Here is an 18,992-nt window from a genome sequence, read left to right on the forward strand (position 1 = left end):
ATGAATTACCGAACTTTCCGCTGGACCCAGACCATGTTGTTTGCCATCGACGAAATAAACAACATGAATGAGCTGCTGCCCAACACCGACCTGGGCTACGTCATCTATGACTCCTGCTTCACCATTTCCAAGGCCGTGGAGGGCACCCTTACATATTTAACCGGCCAAGAGGAGGCCGTGCCGAACTACCGCTGTGGCACGGGCCCCCCCTTAGCAGCTCTTGTTGGGGCGGGAGGCTCTGACCTGTCCGTCGCCACAGCCAGGATCCTCGGACTCTACCATTTTCCACAGGTAAATAACTATATGACAGCAGCATGGAATGCCAACACCAGAACACCATTATTTATTGAATGATTTGTTTGGATTTTACTAAATTGGAAATAATGTGTTTGAGGTTCAAACTGTCATCATTAATTAATTCATGAGCCAAATTACTGTTTTGTGTATCGTGACCAGGCTAAAAATAGATCACTGAACTGAAGGTTCATGGGATGTAGTTTCTCCAAATCTTTGGTGAATATCTGAATTTTACAACTTCCTGTTTGTTCAACTATTCTTTAGGTCAGCTACTCCTCGTCCTCCTCAGCCCTGAACAGCTGGTTTCAATTCCCGACCTTCCTGAGGACCATTCCCAGCGACAAGCACCAGTCGGACGCCATGGCCCGGCTGGTGCTGCACTTTGGTTGGACTTGGGTCGGAATCATAGCGGCAGACGATGACTACGGCAAGTACGGCATCAAAGACTTCAAAGAGCAGGTAGAAGATGCCGGCGTCTGTATCTCCTTCTCTGAAACTCTGCCTAAGGTATGTGATTTGTGATATTGTGCTTAATATGTGATTTTGTTCACCTTCGGTTTCTTGTCATTTGTCTCACTTTGTGTTTTTCTAAAAATGATTTCTGCAGGTGAATTCTCCTGAAGACATCCATCGGATCGTCCAAACCATTATTGAGTCCACGGCAAAGATCGTTGTCGTCTTTTCCTCAGACGTAGACCTCAGTCCTCTGGTGCTTGAGCTGATCCGGCAAAACGTGACCAATCGCACTTGGATCGCCAGTGAGGCCTGGGTCACTTCAGCCCTTATCAATCAACCCGGAGTAAGAGCCGATAGTTGTCAAGCCACCGTTATCACCATTTTGACATGCGCTCAACTATTTGGGCGCAGGTGAGCTCTGTACTAGGCGGCACGATTGGCTTTGGGGTGAAGAGGGCCGACATTCCTGGTCTTCAGCGACATTTACTGAATCTGGATCCCTATGCCGATCCTCTCACTGAGGAATTTTGGGAGACGGTCAGTGTAGTAATACCGTAACTGAGCTTAGTGTCAAATCTGATACTTTGTTGCAATGTTGTCAATGTTTAGCTTGCTGTACTTTAACTTGAAATGTGTCTCACAGCTATTCAACTGCACGTTAGACTACGGCAAAGCTTTAAGAGACTCCAAAGAAAGGGCCACGGTGTTCAACGGGACAATGTCGAAGGCTTTTCCCGCCGGTTTGTGTACTGGCAGCGAGTCATTAGCTCAGCTCAACAACACCTACTCTGACATTTCTCAGCTCCGAATCACCTACAGGTGACTTCACACTCTAGCTTCTTGAGTCATTATCCAGTCCCCTATCAAATGTAGGTTTTGTCCATTGTCGTCCTATTATTATTATGGAGTTGTCATGGTAGGCTGCAATGTCTCGCCACAGCGTATACAAAGCGGTGTATGCCGTTGCCCATGCTCTGCACAATCTGGAGCACTGCGAGCCGGGACACGGGCCATTCATTGGGATCGGCTGTGCTGATATCACCAAGTTTGAGCCGTGGCAGGTACGTGACTTTCTCTGTGTTGTCCAATCAATCCCTTATACGGGCCAAACTTGACAGATAACTGGTATTGTTCTTTCTCTCCAATCCATTTTTTCGCTTTGCCATGTTTGCGTTTGAGAGAGGTGGCCACTTGTGCGTGTTTGATTGAAATCTGACATTTGTTTATAGCTTATGTACTACTTGAAGAATGTGCGCTTCAAAGTGCCACACACAGATGAGGAGGTCTACTTTGACGGCAGAGATGTGGAGGGATATTACGACATCATCAATTGGGGACTCGACAGTAACGGGGGAATATTATATGTGACCGTGGGGCAATACAATGCTTCCTTGGCCCCAGAGGAGAGGATGACTATTAAGAATGATTCCATTGTCTGGAACAATGAAGCATTAGAGGTCAGTTGCACACTGTTCATAATTTACTTCTTTTCAATTTTTAGGCCAGGAAATGTCATGCAACTGCATCTGTGCTTTTCAGCCACCTCGGTCAGTGTGCAGTGAGAATTGCAAGCCTGGCACCAGGGAAGGGATCCGACAGGGAGAGCCGGTCTGCTGCTTCGACTGCATCCCGTGTGCCGATGGCGAAATTAGCAACATGACGAGTCTGTATACCATGTCCTCTTGCTCCCCAAAATATAAAATACAAAAATCATCTACCTTAACGCAATCTAACTCCAGGCCTCCATTGGTTCATAGGTTTAATGTGGTATGCTGTCAAATATGATGACCTCAGTGACATTTGTGCAAATTAAAATGCACATTTTTTCAAAACCCTTTGCAGCATCTCCTCATTCTTGTTGTGGACAGATGCCCGTGAGTGTGTCCTGTGCGGTGGTGACCACTGGTCCAATGACGCTCACGATGCCTGCGTGCCAAAGATCATCGAGTTCCTGGCTTTTGGAGAGCCACTTGGCATCACTCTTATTGTCATCTCTGCCTTTGGAGCCCTTGTCACCTTTGCTATAGCGGTGAGAATAAGTACTACCGTAATTTTCGGAGTATAAGTCGCACCGGAGTATAAGTCGCACCAGCCATAAAATGCCCCAAAAAGTGAAAAAAACCATATATATGTATATAAGTCACTCCTGAGTATAAGTCGCCCCCCCACCCAAACTATGAAAAGAAAACCGCGACTTATAGTCCGAAAATTACGGTAATACAACTTGCAAAGACTGCAGAGCTCCATTAAAAGTGCTGCTGATGATTTGTAGGTGGTGTTTGTTGTACATTTTGGCACTCCTCTGGTGAAAGCCAACGATGCTCTGCTGAGCTTTTCGCTGCTCTTCTCGCTGATGGTGACCTTCCTCTGCTCCATTGTTTTTCTGGGAGAACCTCAAAATTGGAGCTGCATGACCAGCCAAGTAGCTCTGGCGCTGGGCTTCGCACTGTGTCTTTCCTCGCTTATGGGTAAGACGAGAGAAGTTTTCGAGCCAATTCCAGTACTGTCTCCTGTGTGATAGACTGTTTGTACTCTATTACCTCTATCATTCTACACCAGGCAAAGCAGCGTTGCTAATGCTGAGAGCGCAGGCTATAAAAGCAGCCCGTGCCAAAGCCAAAGCTGCTGCCAAAGCTGCCAAAGCTGCAGCTGAAGCAGCAGCCAACAGTGGCGGCCCTGACGTCATCGCAAGCAACACAACAAACCTGAATAGCCTCGCTGCTCGTGTCAAGCCTGACATCCTCACATTTGCCCACCAGAGGGTGATAGCTGCTGTGGCGACGCTTGTTCAGGTAAAAAACAAAACGTGCATCGTTATCTTTGAATTATTTTTATTGTGACCATCCAGATTTTTGTCATCTTGGATTCCTGCACTGACCTGCCCATCCCCATCTTACGAGAAAACTGCTATATTGATTGGCACAGACTTCCACCGAGACCCTTCGGAAAACACTGGATTAGCAAATGTGTCTCTAGTTAAATAATCAATCATATATTTTTGATCTTGTAGTGTCGGCGATAATGACCAAACAACTTTCCATACAGGCTTTAGCTTGTACTGTGTGGCTCATCGTCCTGCCGCCCTATCCTATGAAGAACACTTCAGCTCAGAATATAAAGATTATTCTGGAGTGCAATGAAGGTTCTGTGGTCTTCATCTGTTGTATCTTTGCCTACGATATCCTACTGGCTCTGCTGGCTTTCATTTTCGCTTTTCTGGCTCGAAAACTGGAAGACCACTTCAGGTGGGAGAGGAGTACAGTTCTCAGGTTAAGCAACATAACAGTCATAAAAGTTTGGTTTCATGCAAATGTCCAATGCTGCGTTCCAGTGAGGCCAAGTGTGTGACCTTCGGCATGCTGGTTTTCTTCATCGTGTGGATATCTTTCGTCCCAGCTTACCTCAGCACACGAGGCAAGTTCATGGTGGCCGTGCAGATTTTTGCCATTTTGGCGTCCAGCTTTGGCTTGCTCACCTGCATCTTCTTGCCAAAGTGCTACATTCTCCTGCTCAAACCTGAACGCAACACTGAGGAGATGATGAGACCCCGCGACAAACCACGCGATGGAACCTCGACTGGGACGTCGGCGTCACTCGCTACCTACGCCACTGAGGTCAACTCTACAATCGCATCAACCCCCATTGATGATTAGGTGACAGATAATAGGATGTGGTGTAGCTTGACAGGGTGAGATTCAATGTTCTATGACATACAATGATAATTAAGGTCATTAATTCACTTGGCCAATGGAAGTAAATGTGGCTTCACTTTATCCCCTACTTGGGGCCCAAGACTTTATTTAGTCCCAATGGTTAATTTATGAACATGTATTTAGCCAATTACACTCAGGATATCAACACCCTGCATTTATTTATGTAGATTATAAATAGAATCATATTTTGGACTTTTATGTGTACTGCTCAAGCGGCATTACGTAGATACTTTCTGAGGGGCTATTCAAGTCTGATGTTTTACAAAAACAAAATAAAACTAATCTATAACAAATATCCAACATCCTATCATGACTCATGATCATCATCATCATCTTATTATAGACAAAGTAGAAGTCAATGAAAACAAATTAAATATATTTAAACCAATGTTAAACTGAAGAAAGCAATACATGAGCATTTTGACTAATATCTTGTAAGTGCCCCAGAACAACAGTATCAATTACCAGGGGCAATATTGAGACATCAAGAAATTTTAATAGTGAGATGACAATAAGAAGCGGAGGACAAATTCATTATGCTGCTTTAAAGTGATTTATGGATGTCTCTAAAGGACTACATGAATGAGAAACTATTACAACTACTTTGACACAAAGGACACTATTTTTGTATACAGTGTGCTTGGGTGTAAAAGCTGGTGCATTTTAATTTTCATACGGGTGCAAGTTTGGCAAACCGCATCTCAGAATCGTAGATGTCATTGTATTTTTTTTCATAAATATGACGACAGCATGCCCTGAACCCTCTGAATCGAACCGTCCTTATAAACAAACTTTGTGAGTGTCAATCTCCTGCATAGACTCCAGAAAGTCCGTTTCTGCTTCCACGATGTAGACTTGTGCCTCCCCTACGCTGGATTTAGGAGGAATGAGAGGAGCCACTGAGCAAGTTGGCTGTGTTCACTCCCACAACGGCGCAAACACAGGGCATGTCTACAAAGTTACCAAAGGGAATTAGACTCCGTCCATAAAGTGTATTTTGTGCGAGACTTGCACTTAGCTTGAAAATAGGGCCCTAAGAGATACATATATTCCTCATAATATTGTCCTATATGTTCACCCAGTGTTTTGTTTTACCGTGTGGCACTGGTGCAATACGTTTGTGAATTCACGTGTTCATGAGCACCTGCCTTTCCAGGAATCTGTGACGCTGTGAACGTGTCCAATCAAAGTTGTCAGAGTCATAAATTCTCCTGGTGACAGAGCGCTGAAAGAATGTGTTTAGAATTTATTGCTCGCTGACAAGCTGGGGCAGCTGCTAAATCATGTTAAAAGGTGCACATATGCGCCATCATGGATGTGCTGCTTGTGTCGTCTCTCTATTATGTAAATGTAGCGCCGACTATGCTTCTTTTAGGACAATGCATTTGATTGGGCAGGAGGGCTTTATTCATAGAAGTGAAATTTTTATGGCAAAAATATAGATACTTTCTATACTGCTTATTCTCATTAGAGTCGCAACTGGAACCTATCACAGCTGACATTAGGCGAGAGTATACCACTATTTAATTTAATCAGAGGGTACTTATAGTCGACCATTTACACTCACATTGACATTTCCGGGAAATTTAATTAATTATTTTTTAATGTCATCTACAATTGAATTTTTGGATTGTGGAACGAAGCAGGAACAACCGCGGAAAATGTACGTAAACATGAACAGAAGATTCAAGCGCAACACAGAAATGACTTAGTCGAGATCCAAAACAAAAACCTTTGAGTCTGATGGCAGGTGCTCATGTCCCATAATGTCCTACTAAATAGGACAGTTAGATATTAGCTGCTGTAGCTTTCTCAAGAAGAAAATGCTAGCAAGATCCCCACAATAATATATTCATTTCTGTGTTAGCCGAGAGTGGCCATTGCTTCCTAAAATATCACATGCATGTCCAGTCGCGTTCAATAAAATTAACTATGAAGGTCAAAGTAACTGATTTGCACGTTTCCTTCTGGTGAACCGGGCGGTGAACTTTCACACCTTGCTTGGATTGATCTGAATTTGTTCCTCCACTTGTTGATTCAAGTTACAGATGAACCGGGCGGTGAACTTTCACACCGTGCTTGGATTGATCTGAATTTGTTCCTCCACTTGTTGATTCAAGTTACAGATGAAGATGAGTAATAAAAGAAATGGTCCTCACCTGTTCGTGGCGCTCAAGCACACTGTAAACACGATCAAGGGATCATTGTGAGAGTGCTTGCATAGAACACAGTGCAGTGGTGTGTTGTCTTCCTCATGGCTCAACAGAGTCAAGAATCTTTTGAGCCCTGGATTAGTGTGTGTTGTGATATATACTGGGAAATATAGTATAACAAGTAATGCAATGGTTTTTTTTCTGCTGGAAAAATTTGGCGCGTTCATGAAGTTGTAAGTATTTTCCTAATTTTGTTCCTAAGAAAATTCTTAGGTTGACACTGATCTTACTGACTACTTCATGATGTAAACTCACAGATGGAGGCTATAGAGATAACTGGTAATATATGGGCAACTTGAGGCATATAAATTAGCATTCAAGAACAGCACTAAATTGCTAAACAGCAAAGTAACATTGCGTGCAAGAACACACAAAAATAAACTCATTCAGTTTAAAAATGGTTGTGCTACTATGTTTCTCCAGCATGTCATTCCAAATCTGCAAAAAAAGTATTAGATGGCATATTGTTGTCATGAAAGGTGACGGGGAGAGCTCAATCGGTGCTGGCCTCCGCCACAAAAGTTTTTGGGGTCTGCTGTCTCAAGTTTCAAAGGCTCCTCGAGTTGGGTACATCGATTCATTCAGTTGGGGTAAGTTAAAACAAACAAATATAGCGGCTTTTTTTTCAGTTGAGTGAACATGCCGCTATTTAGGATCTTAATAAATCAGGCTCCAGTTGTCTGTACGAAACTAGCCTCACCCTTATTTTGTGTTTTATACATCAAGCTAAATTCCTGTGCAATTCCAGAGCTTGCATAAGAATAAAGGAAATGTAGGCTGAAGGTTTTCCACACTATTACATAATGGCACATGGCTTTTAAATGAACAGTTTCTTCTAAGAGGATGTGTGCTAAAGAGGAGTAACCCTCTAGGCTACGACGATAGAGCTGCTGAATTTTGGCACCAATACGGAATGTATGTGTGTGCTGGTTTAACCTTTAAAGGGGGACTAAACACAGGCAGTTTCTTTGCACCTTTTTTTTGTATTATTGTTCTTAAGATGAATATCCTATTGTGTTTGTAGAATAAGAATTCATCTGATTAATCCTTCCATTTTATCTAGATCATGGGGCTACTCTTTTGGCCAATCCAGCCTTCTACGTCATGGGATCAAACCCAGACAACACGTACGATTTTTGCCCATCTTTCCCTTTTTTAGGATTTATTAGAATAAGAAATGGCTGTGTTTGATGTAAAGCATACATCTACCTACATTGACAAGTCACATTGGCACCAGTCAGTCAAAACACTGGGACATTTGATCTTTTAACTTTCTACATTAGGGTAGAAAGAGAGGTTGTATCTTGTCAATCGCATGGCACATGTAGACAAACAAACATTCACGCCCACATTAACACCTTCCCAGTTTAGAGTCTTCAATGAAGCTACATGCATGTTTTTGGAATGTGGGACGAAGCCGGTGAAGCCCAAAAAAATCAATGGTCCACATGGCCTACGCCACGCTATTTGAAACCCAAAGCTCCAAACTGTTTCATAGTATTTTCACAAAGAGATAGTTTTAAAGTTGTAGATAATGGATACTGATGTCCCATGTTGTGCTTGCGAGATGTCACATAACTTATACCGAGTAGTCAAAGTAATCATGCAATTGGTGTTCCTCACGCACCATCCCAGAGTCTTGTGACACAAGGAATGGTGTTTAAAGCCTAAGACCTCCAACAAGTCTAGAAGGTGTGTAAATATAGAGTTGTCATTTTAAAAAACGATCAAATGCGTTAGTGTACATGTAGACATCCATCCTTCAATGCACTTGGGGTAGATGTACTTAGGTATACTTAAATTAAAACTTAAAACTATGCGTGTGTGTTTTCCCTGGTACAAGTGTATTGTTGACACCCTGGCATGTTTGTCTCCCTCCTTTTAGGCCAGCGCAGAGTGATGACGAGACAAGGAAACCCAGATCCTGTTTCAGGGTGGATGGGGCTATAAGAGGGTGAAGTGCACTCTGGAGCAAACATGCTAAACGAGACTAAGGAAGTCGTGAGTCTTTCTGACGGCGGAGGATGGTGAAAGAGTAGATAAGGTTGGTCCAACCGAATACCACTTGGAGTCATGATAGCCGCTCGGAGCAGCGGAGGCGGGGTCGGGGGACACCAGCCTCCCCCAATACACCGGGAACACTCTGTGAGCTCTACCGGTGGGACAAAAGGTCACGGTAACTCCACCGAGGTCAAGTGCAACGCCTACTCTGGACGACAGGGAGCGCCTCATCAAAACAGAGCAGCGGTGCTTAGAGAGATGGAGAGCAATTGGTACCTGAAAATGTTTGGACTGCGGAAAGAGGAAACGGTCACTCATAAGACGGGTATGCCCTACAGGTGAGTACCTACAATACACATTCCGTACTGGAAGAAAAAATAATGGGTGGAACATCCGATAGACTACACACATACACACAAATCTGAATTGATTATTAAATTAGACATAAGACAAGGGGGACAAGTGTGTGCGTGTCTGTGTGTGGAGCATGTTTGAGATGATATCCAAAAGTGATATTATAAACTTTGGTCCACCTCAATCATTCTGACTGGCAAGGTAAAAAAATGCTGTTTTTATCTAGTGTTTTTGTAAGAAAAAGAAGCTAGGTGAATAATTGTCTTTGTTCAATAAGTTTTCCTGGGTCATTCCTCTATTTGTGTACGGCAAGAGCACACGCTTCAGCTCGCTTCCTAATTGGCTATCATGTTCCGTCTCACTTCCCAATTAAAAAGTCTGTAGCTCAGCCAAACTTGGCCTTGACCACACAGAAGGATTTGCGTTTGCAAATATAGAACAGGGTTAACAGTTACAAATAGCAGTTCCAAGTTTTCTGAGCAGGGTGGGGAGAGAGAAAAATCTTTACAGACCCCATAACCACAGGATAGTAGCTCAAGATCATCTTTTCGAGACAGTCAGTAATCTGTCCTTTACTGGCTTATTTAGAAAAGCTGAATTTTGGTCTGATTGTTCCTCACTTTAGCTGATAGATTTGCCAAAGTATTTTTGGGCAAGGCTGTCAGGCTGGCCCATCATTTAATTTGTGAGTGTTGTGTGTCGCCAAAATCGGACCCGACTTAAGGATTGTGTCACCTGATCTCGCTCTGTTGCTAATAGGCAGCATTCGTCCCGCTGCATTTGACCGTGTTGATGTTGCTTAACACCATGGCGACAAAACATATTGAGGTGGCGGAAGCGTGGGATTGCTTACCAGTGGTGACGTCGATTCAGAGATGCTGATCACAACCTCAACTAATGAAATTCAGAATATAATAGTCATTATCTCATGTCTTTGTTTTCTCACTTGTAGATAATGTGGGTCCCTTCCCTTCTTCCCACACTCTGTTTTTTGTTGCAAACTCTTAATCGCTCTGTGCCCCTTAGCAATCATCTAAGCTTAAAACCCCACATTCATTTTTGTCTCCAATGGCCTTCCCTCTTTCATAGTTCTCTTCTAATTTTGGCTCTGTTCACTAACTCATTTAGAAAAAAACTGAGATATCAAAATAAACTTAAAGGTGCAATAAAAACCACATCTTTTGGCACATTTTATATTTTCAAAAGAAGAAGGAGGAAATCGATCTACCACTTAGCCTTTAAATATATAGTTTTCAAATTTTATGTCTATATTAATATCTTGGGTCGTTCAAGGCTACCTTAGCCGACTTTGTCTGAAAGTCAATCACAATCAGGGCACTTATAGCGACAGCAACCATTCTCACTCACATTCACACTGTCACTGAGTGGGAATTGGATATATGCTGCCTGCACATAAATCAGCAAAGTGAAACATTACACCAAGAGGGACATTTTTGGAAGTGTGTTTCTTTCTTTAAAACGTTGATGTCATATTGAAAGCAGTGCTTCAGATTCCTCCATCAATCCTACTCAGCCAATTCCAACTGAATGGAGGAGTGTATTTAGTCATTTAGGGGCCCAAGGCAAACCCAATCATGTGGCAAGCACATCCTACGTGTACTATAAAGATTTTGAAAAGGAATCTTTATGAGTGTGAATTTGAGAAAATGCTCCAATTTCCTATGGTAAAACAATCCTGTGACGAAAAACGTTCCTAATCCAGTTCATCGCTCCTGCATCCTTTTTGGTTGACACTGCCAGTCGTGCGACTGTACAAAAGGCAATGTGGTGTCACCATGAAAAAGGTTGAAACCTTTGCACTGCTTGCGGTCCTGTTGCTTTCTTGTCTTCCGCGCTCCACTGGGAAAACCCTAGAAAAACCTTATCAAGGAGGGACGGCGGAGCAATCCAAATTATTCCCATTAATCGAGTATAGATTAAAAAACCGGGGCAGAATATAACCACAGATTTCCCAGGGATCTTTAAGTGAGCTGAAAATAGCTTTTGTGCCTTGTCCCCCAGGGTCAAGAGCAATTCATGCTAGTTTGATTCTAAACATGAATGTATGATGGACTCGACCGTTTCATTTTTTGGGTGAAATTTGTTCAGATTGTATTTTGTGCACATACATTTAATCTAAATTGAGATTGTTCACAATCATAGCAGAGTAAGAGGTTGTCGGTTTTCCATTCTTTTTTTATTTACAAGTTTTATTTTTATTTTTTCCTTAAGGGTCAATTTATAGTTCGCGGCTGAAAAAAGATGTAGAAATGGTCTGAACAAGGGTTTACTTTGGGTGAGTGAAAAAATAACTTTGCAAAGATCAATAATAATTGGATAGCTTTTAGTTTAAGTGTTAAAAATATGATCCCTACCGTGCTCTTCAGCATCATGCGAGTTTAGATCTTCAGTGATAATAACGTTGGGCTTTAGTCATAAATGTAGGCCACCACATTGGTTTTAAATAGGAGCAGGACAGCCCCTAAGGGTTGGAAACTGATCACTGGCTTAATTATTGCTGCCATAAAGCCGGCTGAAATAAAAAGAGTGTTCTCATTTAAGATCATTATATACTAAGATGATTTCACACTAAGGAATCTGGTAGATAGCGTGGAACATACAGTAGCTTTAGACACAGCTAAATACCATGATATTAAAAAAAAAGTAACATTTCCCCTCTTGTGTTACCACTCAGCTCAGTTGCTCTTTATCAAAAATATGCATGATACTGTATGAGTTTCATAGTTGTATTGGGAATGAGTATGTGTAGGTGGTGGGGCACAGAATAAAAGCTTAATTAGTCTCATGGAGCATGAATCTGATGTAGAAAGAATAATTAAAAAGAGGATATAGTTATGATTCAGTTCAATTTGATTACAGAATATGGCATATTGAGGCTGGGGAGTGGGAGGTTTTGGGTTTCCCTGCTCCCCTTGTGACCCGACCCCTGATAAGTGGTAGAAAATGGATGGATGTTACAAGAAAAGTGATATTCAGCAGAAACTATAGAAAGTTCACACAGTGAACAAATTAAGACCCCAAGTCATTACATACTACCCAGGTGCCGTTTATTTCTATTCACTACCTTTTATTAATTTAAATAGATATGACAATGAGTGAAAGGTAACAGGCCGTTTTCCCCCACAGCCCTATCTTCTGGGTCTTTTGTGACTCTGTCCCACTTGCTGCAAACACAAAATAACCACTGGTGTCTATTCTTACAACTGTAAACACAGTCAGTCACGTTGCATAAGCTCAGCTGACATTATTTCTGCCAGGCAGGATCAATTTTTCCACTCTTCTTACTGGACAATCGACACAGCTGCCCCTTTGTTAGGCTTGAAACCACTGAGTGACTGAGATTGTGTTTAAGGTGTAATCTTTGTATGTGAGGAAAAACGTCACATTTTATTTAATTATTTTCCTGGACTTACCTTTGTATCACAGAAGCAAATACACATTTTTAAAAAGGTTTTATTATATGCATTTTCAAGGACTGTCATGCAGACACACTGCTACAAGTTGTCAGAGTACAGTTTTTATAACAGTATTGTCCCCTCAATATTGTGCAACATTCAACCATTAACGTCAAAACCCTTGGCAACAAAAGTGAGTACACTTCTGAGTAAAATGCTACTATTTTTTCTTCCCAGTGCCATTTTTTATTTTATTTTATTTTATTTGAACAAAAATCGGTCAAGTCTTTTACTCAAGGAGATGACACAATCTTAATTAAATATATTTTTAGTGTTTTTCAGTATCGGTATTCAATCTTTTAAATCTATTTTGACTGGCAACATTCCTGCGGTCCCCCCCTTGCTAAAATGATTATGACAAGAATCTGCGAAACAACAATTACAATTTAGAATTCCACATTTGACATTGCGTGTCTGAAACCAAATCTCATTTGCAAGAATGACATTTGTCCCAAGTCGTAATCCTCTGGGGAACCAGACATGATTTCATTGTCTATTCCCAATTAGAGGTCAGAGGTGTGAGACTCCATGTTGTGCAAGTGTGTGTTTGTGTGCATGTGTGAGACAGTGAGAGAGAGAGAGAGAGAGGGGGGGGGGGATAAACAGAGCAGAGTAGAGGCTTCCCCCATGATATTTTGTGGTTCACTTCATTACAAAAACATTGCCGCCAGACAGTGTGCAAATGCGCTGAACATTCTGTGCTTGTCTGTATGTGTGTTATCGTAGTGTACTTTGTTTAGGAAGAGGAGAGATGGCGGTCTTTGCTGAAAAAAACCCCAACGAAAACAGGCGTAGATGAAAGCAATAATTTAGATTGGGGGTGAATATGTGTAAATAATAATAACACCTTCAAGAATGGCGCATTCCAGATGAGGAAGCTGAAAATGGGTAGAGGAAATGCTGGAGGAGAGTCAAGGGAGGAGATCAGGAGTAAGTGACAGGGAGGGAATACTGGGACACAAAAGGGGGATGATGGAGGAAGCGAGGGTGGGTGAGAGGATGAGAGGAAGTAGGAGAGAAAAGGGGTAAAAGGATAGCGAGAGAGATAGAAAGAAAGAATCAAAACAGAGTGAGAATGAAAAGGGGAGGGAAGGAGTGAGGGAGAAAGGGAGGGTGGAAAAAATGTCCCAGATTCCCAGACCGTTTAATAGGGAGCAAAAGCAAAGTGTGCTTCTAATGCAGACTGGCTGTGCAGGGGGCAAAGTGACAGTGTGTGTGTGTGTGTAAAGTGTTGGGCGTGAAAGAGAGCACAGAGAGATAGAGTGCATCTATGTGTTGCTCTCTTCATCTGCATGTGCATATTGAACACATGTGACAGCCCTCTTTGGAGGGGCACATGTGACAATCAGCAGCTTCATTATGGACTTTTTCCACATAAACTGGAATTTTTGGCATTTCTTCCTTTGATTTTTTTTTTTTCCCCAAACAAGAGGATTAATCGATGTGGGAATACATCCAAAGACACATCACTCACTTTGCTTTGAGCCTTACTCACATGCCCACCGCCGTGTGGGCGGTGGGCCTACCTGGATTATCCTCAGCGTGCGTGTTAGTGGGACCCGCTCACAGCAAACTTGGTTGAAGGACCGGATCAAGTGAGAAGATGTATCTGTACAAAGCGACTTGCCCGGATATCCCCAACCCCAAGCAGAAGGCGTCCAGAAGGCAGAGCACGGTCCAGCAGGCCCAAGGCCTTGGTCAGGGGAGGCCGGTGGGTCAGACGTGTGCGGGATCGGGCCAGCGAGCATGCGTGCCTCTCATGCTGTGGAGCGCCAACAAACCGCAGAATACCAGAGAGCTCAAAAAGCTGGAGGAGTTTCTTAACTTCCACTCGCTGTCGCTGCACAACTCCATTAAGAGCCAGACGGGCATGGCGTACAGGTAAACCCCCGTGCGTGTGTTTATGTGTGTGTGCGTGTGTGTGTGCAGAACCCTTAAAATGTACTGTTGCTATTTCTGAAACTCAAATACTCGTTGCGGTTGCAACAGATGGTGGTCTCCTTCCGTTGGTGAATCCAAAGTGTATTTGCTTATTTATATGCATTGATACTTGCGCCTCAGAGGTTGCACTTGTTAATGTTGAGAGTAGTTGACATTGTTTTGTAATGACAAGGGAATCTGTAGTGTGGAGTTTTACTATGGAAGGGGGGGGGGGGTGTTCCCCCCAATCCACTGTAGAAAATTAATGATGAATGGACAACAGCAGTTCTTCCACTAAACCAATCTATAGTCCCATATGTCTATTTTTAAATAGAGATGTTTGATCATAGCACCACAAGGAGTATTGATTGATCCCAGAATGAACCGTCCAAAAGTCCACGTTTTTTATTATTTTTTATGTTTGAAAATGTATGCTTCATTCTTTGGAAGGAAGATGTAGCTTGTCTTAAACATGTAACTTCAGTATTTCAGTTGAGTACTCACTGTCTTAACAAATTATTCAAGATGCATACTGTAGTGCCGCAATTACTCCATGCAAATGAGCAAATTATGGTCATTGTTTTTTACTCCATGCAAATGAGCAAATTATGGTCATTGTTTTTTTTTCTCTTTTTTTAATCTAAATCCATTTTATAAAAATGTAATTCTCAATACAAACATGATACTCTTATATGGGTTAAATATCTCTGACATGCTAATTAAGTGAGGTAACAGAATTAAGCACAGATCTAAATATGATGCAGCAGTGCAAAGTGGATCCACAACAATGAACACATTGTCAGATTTATAACTGTGACAGCGTCAATTCAAGTGGAACATCTTTGTAAAAGCAAAATATTTGATCCAGCTCTTGTTTGTGGTCTCATGAAAGTGCACATGTGGCTAGATTCTTGACTGTATCTTTGGAATAATAGCATTTATATTTCAACATATTTAAAGTATAAAGCTACCTAGAATTAAGAGTTCCGTACACTATAAAACCATGAATTCCTAACTAATATGTAAAAAGATATAGCAACACTTGATTGATCAACACAATAGTGGAAGGAGAGTTGTGCTGATAAGACAGGTGCTATTGACAATTGACATAAATTTGAAATGAGACATGAAAAATAAACCATCAATACGACTTAGGAGCACAAGAGACACCAGCTTCTTCTTACATCCAGTCATCATGAAACAAACAATCTATGCGAGGAGCCCTATCTACTGTTTCTGTTCTTAATTCTCCCAACATATTTGAACAACTATCAATGAAGGGAAAAATAACTTGACCTTAACATAATCCATTGTTGTGTTGGTGCAAAAGAAATGAGAATCTGAAACCGCAAAGCCTTCCATCGCTGCGCTGGCAAGCTGTATTCCTTTTGGCTCGACCTGGCTTTAGGAGCTCATATGGCCGTGCACCGTTAGCACGTAGCCCTGGGATCGTGGCATATGTGCGTTCAGGAGTGTGTACGGCATATGTGTTGGAAAGCTTATGTTCAATTCCTTGTACTAATGTATGTACGGCATATCACAAAGCAGCTGCATTCCCCAAAGGCTTGTTTGCAATTCACAGAAACTTTGTGGAACCAGAGTGGATGTTGATCTATTCATGTTCATATATAATAGTATATATATATATATATATATATTTATATATATTCTTATTCTTATTCTTATTTGCATATATGTATATATATATATATATATATATATTGATGCAAGCTTTATTTATTGACTGTAATATATTGATATATATATATATATATATATATATATATATATATATATATATATATATATATATATAGCATCAATTCCCGAATTCCTCCTTCATAAAGCTTGCAGTATGAAGTTCAACAAGCGGTCCCAACAGTACATAAAGAAAACGAGAAGATCAGAAGATCCGATTGGTGTTGCAACTCTTTTGTTAGAGGTTCCACCATAGTTCTCTTTTAATTTGATAGATATGTGTCAATTATTTCTATACATATAGGTCAATTGCAAGGGGATAATTTTACGCAATCAAGTGGCACTCAGTATTCTGGGTTACTTTGTGTCGCTGTTATAGGAGTGACCGAAAAGGGATGTAAATTAATTAAACAGCTGCATAAAGATAGTACATCCGCTTTTAACCAAAATGCTAATAGATGCTCAAATTAATGCCTGCAGCTTAACATTTAATCATGCCAAATTAAAGTGGACACCAATTCAATCAAGTTGCTGACATGGCTTGATCACACGCACGATATGTTTGGAAAAGGGAGCCTCATGTTAGTAAGGGCCGTGACATTGAGGGGATATTTAGACCTCTGGGGTGCACTTGGTGACATTAGAAAGCATATGTCATGTGTTCACGGATGTGTGTGCGTGTGTGTGTGCGTGTGTGCGTGTGTGTATGTGGTGACAATCTGGATGGTTGTCAATCCATCAGATTAAATGAACTGTGCTGACAGAGCAGACAGAGTGTGAAGGTGACAGCATTAGTGTCATTTCAGTGGGTCTGTCTCTTTGCTACTACTTTGCTTTCTGTCTTCTGTCATTTAAGTATTTATAACTCAATTCACAAGTTGTAAATGAACAAAGAACGTTTTCCAGTTGGATTAGTTTTTCCATCTAGGTGGGACAAAGTAAAGATGATGTTTTAGCATGAGTCAGACTTGCTATTGAATTGAGCAAAGAAGTAAAACACTTTTTGTCGTACATGACGGAAAGGTGTAACATAATAATTATTTCTCATACTCTAAAGATATAAATAAATAAAGTTGTGTAGTGTAAACTCAGTTCCAAACATCTCATAGCTGAAGTATCTTTAGAAAAATGTGAATGTCTGGTACTTGATCCAAGAAGAGCCTTTGAAATATTTGGATCTCGAGCTTTACTTTTCCTAATCTCCTTTTTGGCGAGTCCAATAGGGGCCAGTGCCAATATAACCCCTCACTCAAATTTAGAATAGGCCAAGTCGAGGCTCCAAACATTTCTCAAATTCGCTTTGATTGAGACTCATTTAAGAACCTTTTGTTGTTGTATTAGCTTTGTTTCTAAGTAGGTTTATCTTTGCATTACAGTACACACCCCATTTTCAGTTTCACATGGCACGTCCCAAGAGTCTATGATCTAAAATCCATCCATCTTCCATATTGCCTGTCCTCATTTGAGTGGCGAAAAACAACAAAATAAAACACGCGCCTTCAATTAACTTACCATATGGAACGTGCCATCTCGTTTGATTATTATTATTATTATGCTAGGTGTGAGTGCGAATGGTTGTTTGTCTCTGTGTGCCCTGCGATTGGCTGGCAACCGGTTCAGGGTGTCCCCCGCCTACTGCCCGATGAAAGCTGGGATAGGCTCCAGCACGCCCGCAGCCCCCGTGGGGACTAAGCGGTACAGAAAATGGATGGATAATTATTATTTCTTTTCCATAGACAGAGTGGTATCAACAGTTTTGCCTTTGGGTGTACATTACACTAGTCAACTTAAAAGTTGTGCAACTTTGGAGTCGTATTTTTGATCAGTTCCCAGTTGTACAAATTCAGTGCAATTGAAATAAGCAGCATAATGAGTTATTGGTTAATACTATGTTTGCCTCATGAGTTTGAATGCGTCTTGCTGTCTAATGTCATCAAAGCTATAGGCTCCATCTCTCCTGCGACTTGAATGAGAAGAGTGCAGTATAAAAATGAAATGAATGGGTGTAATTAAGGTGTCACGAGCTCAGTCTTTCTCTCCCGGCAGAGATGTATAAAATAATTGCTAATATATGTTATTGAAAGGGCAGAATCTTTTAATGGTTGCCTGAGGATAACATCTTGCTGCCCTACACTGCCCTGAGAAAGGATGGCATTGTGCCGAAGTAAAACTTGCACGCACACATACTTTAATTGAAATGCTTCAGCTGCTTCAAGGTGACACTGTATCCTGCAGATTTTGGCAAATGACGCCTACAGGCTACAGCTCCCTGCCAAAAAGTGCACATAAAATCAATATAGTGAGGGAAGATGTCTCATTTTGAGCGATAAAGCAGAACATAAGTGGTGCCATTAAGAAGGAGGGAAATGGAGAAGAATATGTGGGTGCACATGCTCACTGGGATGCTTTACACATTACATAGAAAACCTCAAGTATCTACAAAGCAGATTGACAGGGCTGCTTGTTGCGAGACTTGCCGTTAGAGGGAGCCGTGGTCTTGCGATATGCTATTGATGCTTGAGTGTGTGCTTGTGTGTGCATGAGCAGAAGAGTGTGAGATTCAACAGCAGTCTCTGTGGACACTATCACTTCCTATGATTAATTTTAAAGGTGGATCTAAAATTAACACTGTGACAAATACTAGGTCTACTGTTACTACTAATAATAATAAATTATATTTATAACGCACTTTACATTCGGTAAGAGGTGAGTTTTAAGTCCAGTTTTGAAAGAGTCAGTGGATTGGGGTGCTCTTAGGTGGTCGGGGAGGGAGTTCCACAGTGTAGGGGCTGTATGGCAGAAGGCCCGGTCGCCTTGGAAAGCTTGGTTTTAGCTTGGTTACTGCACAGACATCACCTTAAACA

The 18,992-nt window shown here is 41.5% G+C and overlaps 2 protein-coding genes across 3 annotated transcripts in view; both read left to right on the plus strand.

Annotated features, from left to right (window-relative positions):
* Nucleotides 1-4,700, plus strand: LOC133155804 (vomeronasal type-2 receptor 1). Its single transcript, XM_061281363.1, has 13 exons — nt 1-317; nt 588-804; nt 905-1,096; nt 1,165-1,290; nt 1,397-1,572; nt 1,694-1,814; nt 1,983-2,210; nt 2,293-2,416; nt 2,622-2,782; nt 3,026-3,221; nt 3,313-3,545; nt 3,799-3,998; nt 4,085-4,700. Exons 1-13 carry the CDS (start codon nt 1-3, stop codon nt 4,404-4,406), a joined length of 2,613 nt encoding a protein of 870 aa, XP_061137347.1. The 3' UTR covers nt 4,407-4,700.
* Nucleotides 4,701-6,670: 1,970 nt separating this feature from the next.
* kcnab1a (potassium voltage-gated channel subfamily A regulatory beta subunit 1a) overlaps nt 6,671-18,992 on the plus strand; it is a 44,153-nt gene continuing 31,831 nt past the window's right edge. The window contains exons 1-2 of one of the 2 annotated variants that reach the window (XM_061281389.1): nt 6,671-6,852; nt 8,565-9,018. In XM_061281389.1, the coding sequence (XP_061137373.1) occupies nt 8,753-9,018 (266 nt within the window). In that variant the 5' untranslated portion in view covers nt 6,671-6,852; nt 8,565-8,752. Of the gene's footprint in view, nt 6,853-8,564; nt 9,019-9,067; nt 14,392-18,992 lie in introns of those variants that run through there. The other variant, XM_061281386.1, reaches the window with a different exon arrangement.

Source organism: Syngnathus typhle, linkage group LG6, assembly GCF_033458585.1.
Source record: "Syngnathus typhle isolate RoL2023-S1 ecotype Sweden linkage group LG6, RoL_Styp_1.0, whole genome shotgun sequence".
Taxonomy (NCBI): Eukaryota; Metazoa; Chordata; class Actinopteri; order Syngnathiformes; family Syngnathidae; genus Syngnathus; species Syngnathus typhle.

Excerpts from the sequence above, each read along its gene's own strand:
- LOC133155804 (XM_061281363.1), top strand. The coding sequence starts at position 1 with ATGAATTACCGAACTTTCCGCTGGACCCAGACCATGTTGTTTGCCATC. Across the intron at positions 1,291-1,396 it reads CTGAGGAATTTTGGGAGACG|CTATTCAACTGCACGTTAGA; the intron begins GTCAGTGTAGTA and ends TGTGTCTCACAG. Across the intron at positions 3,999-4,084 it reads AAACTGGAAGACCACTTCAG|TGAGGCCAAGTGTGTGACCT; the intron begins GTGGGAGAGGAG and ends GCTGCGTTCCAG.